The sequence below is a fragment of the Solanum stenotomum genome, chromosome 8, assembly GCF_019186545.1.
Source record: "Solanum stenotomum isolate F172 chromosome 8, ASM1918654v1, whole genome shotgun sequence".
In the NCBI taxonomy this organism is placed as follows: domain Eukaryota; kingdom Viridiplantae; phylum Streptophyta; class Magnoliopsida; order Solanales; family Solanaceae; genus Solanum; species Solanum stenotomum.
Genome location: NC_064289.1, coordinates 55510071 through 55521209, shown reverse-complemented (window position 1 = coordinate 55521209; position 11139 = coordinate 55510071). Strand labels below are relative to the sequence as shown.

General features: G+C 29.1%; 1 protein-coding gene and 1 pseudogene across 1 annotated transcript; both read left to right on the top strand.

The window, feature by feature from the left end:
* The first annotated feature begins 6 nt into the window (after positions 1–6).
* Positions 7–896, top strand: LOC125873967 (uncharacterized). The gene is made up of 3 exons (XM_049554781.1): positions 7–546; positions 731–799; positions 886–896. Exons 1-3 carry the CDS (start codon positions 42–44, stop codon positions 894–896), a joined length of 585 nt encoding a protein of 194 aa, XP_049410738.1. The 5' UTR covers positions 7–41.
* Positions 897–988: 92 nt separating this feature from the next.
* LOC125874153 (uncharacterized) lies at positions 989–1779 on the top strand (annotated as a pseudogene).
* Positions 1780–11139: the final 9360 nt, after the last annotated feature.

The window sequence follows — 11139 nt, the reverse complement described above, 5'->3', positions numbered from 1 at the left end:
GTTATCCGCTGGAATGTATTTCTGATGAATGTGAGTGGTTGATGAAAGCATCAAATATCAACAAGTCTGGAATGTTTAGGATCCGAGCATTTAATACAGATCATACTTGTCCTTTGAAGGATAAAGTGTATTCACAAAAACATGCAACAAGCAAGCTGATTGGTGGGATCGTTAAGCCTAAGCTTGTTGATCACAAGAGAAAATATACACCTTATGATATTCGGAGTGATGTAAAGATATATTTGAGAGTTGATGTAAATTACTCATTGGCTTGGAGGGCTAAAGAAAATGCTCTGATTTCATTGAGGGGCACCACAACTGCATCTCACAACAAACTTCCAGCGTATATGATGAATATTACATATCCAGGCTCACATATACGTCTAAAGAAAACAGACAAAAATGAGTTCTTGTATCTTTTTGTTGCATTGAATAATTGTATACAAGACTTTAATCGTTGCAGGCCTGTCATAGTTGTTGATGGAAGTCATCTAAGAGGATCGTATAATGGAACATTTGTGGCTGCAAGCACAATGGACGGAGCAGGTATGTTTCATTGTGTTTTTGAATGTATATTTTTGATTTTATGTTAATTTGTATGTAAATAAAAATGTAGAACATATTTTCCCACTGGCCTATGGTATCATTGATTCGGAAAATGACACAGCTTGGTCTTGGTTTTTTGTACAAGTAAGGGAGGCTTATGGGGAAATGAGTAATATGTGTGTAGTCTCCGATAGAAATGAGAGCATCATAAAGGCAGTCACAAAAATGTATAAAAATGTGCCACATTATGCTTGTATGTGGCACTTGTGGTGTAATGTAGAGAAGAAATTTAGGAAGGCATCAAAGGAACTAAGTCCTGTGTTTTATTTTATGGCAAAGACTTGCAGTAAAGTTGAGTTTGATAGGTTGATGGATACTGTAGAAAAGGTTGATGTAGGTGTCAAAGAGTATTTGGAGCTAGCTGGATATGATAAGTGGTCAATGTGTCATGCAGAAACTCATCGGGGATGGGCTATGACGTCTAACATTGCAGAGAGTATAAATGCTGCATTAGTGTCTGCACGTGAATTACCAATTTTTAATTTTCTAGAAAAGGTTAGACTGATGTTTGGGAGAGGGAATCATGACAACAAACACGAGGCAACCTGCACATTTACTCCGTTGATTGGAAAATTTCAGAAGATACTGATCGAAAATGAAGCAATGAGCACACGAATGGGGATATGTTTTATGTATCTGTAGTATTAATTAATCAGTTATGCACACATATATAATATATATACAATTGCATAGACTTATACATATAAATAAATCTATTTGTATGAAACAGGTTGTGCCATTAACTGAATATATATACAATGTGACTGATGATGGTAGGAGTTTTGTGGTATGTTTAAAGAATAAGACATGCAGTTGTGGAAAGTTTCAATACGAAGAAATACCATGTGAACATGCTTGGGCTGTACTAAAGTGGAAAAGTCTAGTGGCTGATGGATATTGCTCGGATTTGTATAAACCAAAAACGATTTTGAAGATTTATGAGATACCAATTTATCTATTGCATGATGTAACAGAATGAGTGATACCTAAATACATAATGTATGATGAAGTCCGGCCTCCAAAATTCAAAAGACCTCCAAGAAGGCCAAAAAATAAACCCCGTTCAAAAATAAAACGTGAATTACTTGGTCTCAAAGGGAAGCATACGTGTAGCACATGTGGAGTTACAGGTCACAATAGGTGTTCATGTAGAATAGACCTCAAGAAGTTTAATAAGCTCTTTTGATTATATTTAAGTGTAAAATTCGATTTTATAGATACTTGAATGTTATTCTAAATTGGTTCTGTGTTTCGATTATATTTGAGTATAAAATTTGATTTTATAGATACTTGAATGTTATTCTAAACTGGTTCTATGTTTAAACTGTATGAGTTGGAATGTTGATGATGGAATAAAATTGTTATGTCCTATTAATTGTGATCTTTTTTATCTTCATTTTGTATTCATGCTCTTGTATATAATATGAATTAGCGTTGGCGTATATATTGTACATCATATACAAAAATTCTATATGTATAAGGTAAATTGAACATTTTATTATATTTGTATAAGCTGACTATTGAACATTGTATTCTATTTGTATTAGTTATATTGATTTTTCCTTTTTGAACAGAAAATGTATATTCATAATGCATTAAGGGAATTAAAGATTGTATAAACTTTCGACATTTATACAGTTAATCTGTAAATATATGTTGTTAGTTAAGTGATTTGTATACTTATACTTTATAAACATCCTATAAGCCTAACAATGTAGATGTATATATTCAACATAAATGTACTCTTAGATTTATATTGTTAGTGTATAAACAAACATTGTATAAGTTGATTTGTATAATTAAACTTTATGAACAATTATATAGTCCTAACAAATGTATATTTATACACTCAATATAAAACATGATTATATAGTCCAATGACCCACAAACAACAACTTCACTTTATCATTGTGATATGTATAAATGTAAGTTTTATCTTTCCTTTTTTACTTGACACAACAATAAGTGTATACATATACACAACATAAAAGATACACATAGATTTATACAGTTAATGTATAAATATACATTGTATAATTTAGTTTGTATAATTATTAAAGTGTTAAACTGCATATATAATGAAATTACCAAAAACAAGTAAGTAAAAGACTTAATTGATCACATGAGTATATTACAATCAAAAAACTGAAAATTCAAAACTTGAAGTTCAAAACAGTAAAGGTTGTTATGCATGTCATTTGCATATTCAAAAAAAAAAATCAGAAATTTAGTACTGTTCTAATTAATTGTGATCTTTTCACTACTATCGCAATCCCTATGAATCCTGATTGGCCTTTCTGGTGCCTCACTGTCACTAGTGGCATCAGCTTGGATCTTTTGCACCCCATAGTTCCACAATAAAGAAGCATATTGAATACGTGTGAACTCTGAATCAACGGAATTTGGAACCCCATTTCCATTACTGATATGGTCTGCAAAGCAACAACATATAGTCCACAATCGCTGAAAATAAAACATATCCAATTTTATGGTCAGTATAAAATTAACAATAACTATTTGAATAAAAATAACCATAATAAAACTTACAGTCTTCCTGCATCTTGTTGTGGTATATCATTGACATAAATCATTTCAAAAAAGTCACATTCAAAGTGGGACTTGTACTTTTGGTGTGAAGATATGTCAATGTCTTTCTTCCCATAAAAATCAGACTTAGATAAATACATGGTAATAAGTTGTGCATATTTCTTGATCTCATTCTCAACTGACGAATCGTGTAGTGCACCACCCCTAAGAGAATCATAGATCTGTATAGATCTATCATTAATAGACACAATGATCAAAATGCAATAAAGATCTCCTTGACGTTAACATGAATGAGGATGCTATCAATTGCATGCCAAGGTCTAGCAACATGCATTCTGTATCAATTAATATACTCAATAATCGACTCCTCTGTACTTTCCTTGTTAATAGTACTTTCAAAATTATAATAAGCATCCCAGACATTGGTAATCAAATTACTGAAATTGCAATCGACAGTGATAAAACTGAATGTATTGGTGTCGGAGTACTTGACTCTTTTGCATATGTAATACAAAATGACATCTACGTGCTGTAAAAATAAGAAGATATAAATTATATAAGTGTGAGCAAATGTGTATGTTTAAGGGAACATTATACATTTATACAACCATAATTTTATAAGCAACCAGTATAAGACATGAATCAACACAACAATAAGACAATGTAAAAATAATAATTATACAGTCCAATGACCCACAAGCACACAAACTCGGTTTTATCAAAACAGTAAAAGTTGCTATGCATGAATCAACACAAAAAATCTATAGAGAAACAGTAAAAATATAAAACACAATTAACATTATATAAAAAGTTCATTTATACAAAACATGTCAACTGTATAATGAAATAAATAATGCAAAGTTTATCGAGTCATCAAGCAATTGATTTTTGTATGCAAGACTATAGAACCAGTTCTTGTTTTGGACTGTGACAATTCCAAAATGAAACCATATTTGTAAGACAGACTTGTTCTTTTTGTATCACTCTTCTTTGCCATTCCTAACAAAATAACAATAAAAAGATAAATTTATACAAATATACACATATAAAATTAAATCTGTATATTTAATAATTACTAAATGATTTACTTTGTGTTGTGTCTATCAAGCAGCCCTTCATTTAACCATTTACAGAAATGAATATACAGAGTTGTACGCCCCAAATCAGGCATTGCAACAAATGGATTTTTCAAATCAAACGAGAAATGGAACCTTGATGAACTACCTGAAATGTATAAAGACATAAATAATCTTTATAAGACTTAACATTTATTAATATATGTCTATTACTATGTAAATAGTAAATTTTGTTGTACCAGACTCTGAACCGAGTGATGTCACATAAGGCGATGTGTTGAATGGGCCTGGACGCCTTTCCCTATGAATTGGTAATGGTGTATGCTCGTCCACAGCTAACAAAGGATATAACACCATGCTTCTTTCTGGATTAATGTTTGGCCGGTCATCATGTACCATTTGAAGAGGTGCTGGACACATTAAAACTTCGTCAACAACTAACTCACTGACATTGGATGATCCTGCTTTGTTTGTATCTGTAAATTTTTCTTTTTTCATCTTTTTAGTTTGATCGTGTATAACATTCAACAAATCCTGCTGCTATATAACAATAAACAAAATATATGACAAGAACATACAAATGATCCGATTATATACACTTATAAAGTAATATGACAAGAACATACAAAAGATGAATTGTTGAAGTCTGTTTGATCATCCATGAATTGAGATCCTTCTTTGACCACTTCAATTGGAACATCTTCACAATTCTCCTTCTATGTATAAAAGTATAAACATATATTTATATATTATAAAATTACAAAAAAAGCTATTGAAGAATTCAAACCTCAGAATTGTTTTGAACCTCAAAAATATTGGAAGTGTTTTGAACCTTAAAATTGATTGGAACTCCAGAATTGTTGTGACCCTGCAACAAATATAACTTTGTATATTAGTAATAATTATTTCAACATTATTATACAGTTTGTTACAAATTGAATATTGCTATTAAATTATACAATAGATAATTATACATTTGGACAGTTACTTAGTTGTATATGTATAATAATAATATCTTTACACATACATGTACATGTATATGTATATGTATGTTATTTGTTTGGAAACATTTTAACTCTATATGTATGTTAGTTTATTTGTATATAACAATTGATAATGTTGTTTATAACACAAAAGTAATAAATTACCTGTGGCTCGGGATTACTGAATTGTTGAACTAAAGGGCTAAATGCTGATTGTCCAGCTGGAGAGTGTAAATTTGACTGGTGAATACTAACTTATGGAGTAGATGATGGGACTGATACTCGAACAACCTTCTGCAGAATTTTTAAGAAAATATACATTATATACAAAAGGCCATAAAAGTTTAAATAATGAACAAGATAAATACGTATAATACCTCTTGATCATTTAGATCATTAAAAACAGATTGACAGTTCAATTCAGAAGGTAAATGTTGAGAAGGTTCTTCGGATTGAACGACACCGACTGACACTTTATCTGTAACTTTTACACCATCACCCTTAAAGAAAAATATTAAATGTATATTTATCACAATTATGTATAATATATATGTATTGATCTATATTAACAAACCTTATCTTCCGCATTCTTTGATTTGATAGAATCCAACACAACTTTGAAGTTGTTTTCAATAAAGTTCCTTAAATCAGTAAACTGTTTCTCCATCTGAAATTGGACATATCTATGTAACTTTAATGCTAAATATACAAATTAAAAAGAATTTTAATAAATAAAGATAATTAGAAAATAAATACCGAGAGTTTGAATTGATCAAACTCATCACGCGATATACTGAAATCATGTGACTTGCTGGTGGATGGTATTTCAAAAGCATCACTTGATTTAATCTCAACATTTTGCTTAATGCCTGTATAGGATGGAACATTAGCATGTTTTTTGGCCTGCCTCTTTGGAAGTGGTGACTTAGGTCTTTTTATAACATTGGCACGTCAGGGAGACTTTATTAAATAAGGCTGCTTTGAAATGACCCTAGGTGTTGTCTTGTTCTGAATAGGAATGACTGTCTGCCTTGATTTCTTCTTAGGAGGCGACAAACAAGTATCAACTTTTTCTTTTCCCTTGTTATTTATTGCACATGGAGGATCCTGAAAATCATCGTCCAAAGCATTTGCAGTTGCTGTTTCTTTTGGAGATGAATCTGATTGAACATACTCAGCAGGTAATTCAAGAATCTTGAGTTCCATTGGATTTGGAGTTATATTCTTAAAAACAAGCTGCAAAATATAGACATGTTCATATTGACATATTCATTATATAAAATGTTTACTTAATCAAATGTAAAAACATATATACAGTTTATATATATACATACACATTAGACAAACTTATATGTATAATTATACAGTTTATAAGCTTATATATACAAATGAGCTTATGTTTATAAAGTTCACATACTTATAGGTATATTTATACATTGTCAAAAACTTGTATAAATAATAGGGAAAATTAGCAATCAAGTCATAATACCTAACATAATTAGTCAAAATAACAACACTTTAAAATATTTATTTAAAATGTCAGAATGACAATATTTGAGAAAATAATTTGTTTTCAGATTTTATTATTTAAATTTCCTTTTATTTATCAAAACAATCCTATATTGGATCAAATTATAAACCAATAACCGTTTAACAAGAAAAAAACAATTACACCACACCACTACCCATTACCCTTATTTCCCCACCTTTCACGTTTTCTTTCCACCACCTTTTACGTTTTCCAGCTTCTCTTTCTTCAAGGTTCTCACAAATTGTTCAACAAAATCTCTATTTTAATTCAAGAAACTTCTCGATTGTTAAACGAAATCTCTATATTAATTCAAGAAATTTCTCAATTGGCAAAGGTAATTTTCATTATTTATTGAGATTTATTTTTGATTTGCTTTTTAAAATCACTAATTATGGTGTATATTCCGGATTGCATATAATACGGATTTTCAGTCAATTTTTTTGATTTTTCTGTGATTTTGTTTAGATATTCATCAAATATTTATGTATTTCAGATTTTTAGTCTTTTAAACAATTTTTTTGTGATTTTGTTTTAATTTTTCAGATTTAGTAGAATCTAAAAAATCATTTATATGTTTATTTTGTTTGATTTTTAATACATTTATATTTGATAATATCAAAAATTATTTTTAGGGTTTTAGATTTTGGGGAAAGCATCTGATTGTCAACAATAACTGAATCAATCAGAATTACTAGAGGTATACCGAATAATATTCAAAATTTTGGGGAATTTCCCTCATTTGATTTGTGTATTACCCAAGTTTTGGAGAATTTTCCTCAAATTTTGGGGAATTTCCCTCATTACTGTATTAGTAAGACATTTTTTGTATTTTAATCATAATTGTATTAGTAAGACATTTTTTGTATTTTATTTTTTGTATGACATTTTTTGTATTCATGTGTATACTCTCTGCAGTTTTAATCATAACTGTATTAAGAGGACATATTTTTGTATTTTATTTTGTTAAAGCAATATAAGTTTGATGAAAACATAATATATAAAATTGTGATGAATACATTATAAGAAGGGAAATACAAACTTATTTGGTATTCATTTGGCTTTTGGAATACAAACTGATATTGAAATACATCATGATTTTTGGAATACAAACTAATATTGAAATACATTCTGATTTTTGGAATATAAACTGATCCAGAGAAATAGTAACTACAATTTTAAAGTGAAATAATAATAATATAACAAGACTGAATATTGAAATATAAATACAATTTAGTTTGAATACAACTTATTCTATGTTTTATGTTTTCACCAAAAATGTATTTTCAATATCATTTTATTTTACTACTAATTTGTATTTATATTTTTTTTCCTTAAACTAGAATGCCAAAAGAGTTGTATTCATTATAATTCTATACCAACAATTTTTTGTATTTTAAGTTATACATATCTTTAGGTATATAGATTGTATTTCATTTTTTATATAATTTAAATTTGTGACTCATATAATTTTTCAATTACACTTTAAAGTAATTACACATTAAATACACAAAAATAAAATAAATTCATAACATGAATATGAATACATTTCGGTTAAACACATATTCAAAGAATTTCAAACAAGTAAATATATAAAACAGAGGGCATTAGAAATTGGGAAACAATTCCACTCTAGAAAGATATAAAATTCAAGCATCATTAACTAAACAATACGAGACATTCCTACACAAACACCTATTGTGCCCCTTAAACCCACAAGTACTGCAAGAATTCTTGCTCTTCTTCCCATATAGCTCGATGTACGCCTTGTCACGATACTTCTTGGATGGCCTTCCAGGTAGCTAGCTTCAAAAAGAAAAAATATAGAACACACACTCAATACATATTGATTTGTATTTACATACAAAGATTTCACCTTTTAGCTCAACTACAACAAATTGAATCCAATATTTAATTGTATCCAGAACTTACTACAAGGCAACAAATATTGATATACAATTCTTAATTACTTTATGATTTTTAATCCCTAGTTGTACTCTGTTCAGTATATCACATAATTTTTATGACTCTATCCCTATATTGTTACTATTTACATTAACTTAATGGGATACAAAATACTGTATACATTAAAAAAAACAACTTCCAAACTAAAAAAAACAAACAATTTCATTCAATCTACATCATAATTTTGATACAAACATCCAAAAAAGTGGGATACGAAAATCTCATATTGTTATTGTTTACATTAACATATTGGGATACAAAAATATTGTATGCATTCAAATAAAAAGAAAACAGCTACGAAACGAAAAATAAATCAAGCACTTTCAATCGTTCTACATCATAGTTTGGATACAAAACATCCAAAAAAAGCTAAAAATATCAAACCACACAGAGATTTCACCGATTTCATCAGAAAAAAAATCAACCCACTATTATAGTCGAGATATACGAATATATCATCCAAACAAATAAAATAATCGACAAAAAAAAATTACCTGATGTCGAAATTCCTTGAATTCAATGGAACTGACGAAATTATAGTCGTGAATTTTAAAAACCTCTGTTTCAAGAATATGCCGAATTCAACTCGAAGAAACTTTGAAAATTATCAATTGAATGATTCGGAAGACAACTATTTTTTGCAAATTTCTTTTTGGAATTCTTAAGAACAAGACAAAAAAGCGCTCGAAAGAAAAAATGGCAACATATGCTTTTTCAAAACATAACTGATTTATATTTAAAATCTCTTTTTCCTTTTTGAAATTTTCTGTTCCATGATTTTCTCTGTTCTGTTATTAATTATTTGTATTCTTTCAAATTAATCAAAATAAAATAAATACATAACTCATCCCTTAACAAGCTAAAATATTGTCATTTTAAATAAATAGTGAAACTATTGCTAAGGAGTCCCACTAAAAACTAAAATATTGTTGTTTTGAAAATTTTCCCTAAATAATAATATATGGAGCAAATTTATACATATAGTTTTCTATAGCACAAACTGATACATATATTTATACAGATAATATATTATACATAAAATTGTACAGTGCGTACCGGATTGTTGTCGTCTCTGAACATGCCCTTAGCAAAATAGCTTAGACAAGGGAAATCATTTTTTGTCTTCCAGTTAAGTATCCTAGGGATGTGATGAGATACCTGAACAACAATTTCCTCATCAAAATTCGAACGACATTCATAAAATCACACTTGCAAAGCAAGTGGGAAACCATACAACATGAAATACTTCCCATCGTGTTTGATCTTAGTGTGCAAATGCAGAATCAGAAAGTCAAAAGCCTTTTTACCCCATAGGTAGTCAATGTATCTGCCCGATTCAACCAAATCAAAGTCTTTCCTATCAATAACAGTACTAGTTGGTTCTTCGGAAAGGATGAATGAATGTATATAGAACAATGTAGCAAACTTCACCGCATCATCATCATTATCCCCCCAAACCTTATTATCAAACTTTTCAACCAACTGACTCTTGGTGATGGCTTTTTCGACTCCAAAATACTGAAGAATAATTATGTTTGGTTCTTCGGTATTAAAGACAAAATCTTTCTCAATGTCTGAACATTTTAACCCAGATATTATAGCAAAGTCACGAATGGTGAATCGCAAAGTGGTGCCATTCACATGTATCAAGATTGCATCTTTTGAGCTACACTCAAGTTCTCTAAAAACATGCACCTAATCAGTTGTGCTTGAACATGACACCTACGAATGCTAGATAATTGGGCAAAACATGTTGTTCCACAAAATTCTTTATACTGTGAACTAGTAAGGTTTGTAGCTAACACTTTCATTACTTCAATATTTGTGTAACACTGCATGTGAGGTATGCGTGTTGGTTCTCTTTTTCCTAAAAACTTAACAGCCTGAAAAAATGCATATATAATTTTACTAAAAATACACACGTATACATAATTAAGACACAAGTACAGATATCAAAATGTATGAAATAGCTTTAAAATGAAAATAACATATACAAGTTTTACAAAGAAAAAATACATTATACAAACTAATTTCAACTGTATAAATGTTTATATTGTATATATAGATAAATTGTTGTACCGCTACGAACACAATAACTATTGATATTATACTTATACAAATAAATTCAAATGCATAATTGTTTACATTGTATATATAGTGAAATACAAACCATTTATGTATGTGTATCAGTTTGTGGAATTGTATATGTCTAAAGGAACATTATACAAATAGGATCCTTATACAATGAAAAAAACTTATACATAAAACAATGCACAAAACTGTATAAATGTTTATAATGTATATATATTATACATTATACAACAAATTTCAAATGTATAGTTGTTTACCTTGTATGTATAGTTAAATAGTTCTATTTTATACACTTAACTTTGGATATTAACATAGTGACTATATAAAACTGTATAAACAAACA

Coding starts and splice junctions, on each gene's coding strand:
- LOC125873967 (XM_049554781.1), top strand. CDS start 42: ATGAAAGCATCAAATATCAACAAGTCTGGAATGTTTAGGATCCGAGCA. Junction 547..730: donor AAGCACAATGGACGGAGCAG/GTATGTTTCATT, acceptor ATATGTGTGTAG/TCTCCGATAGAAATGAGAGC.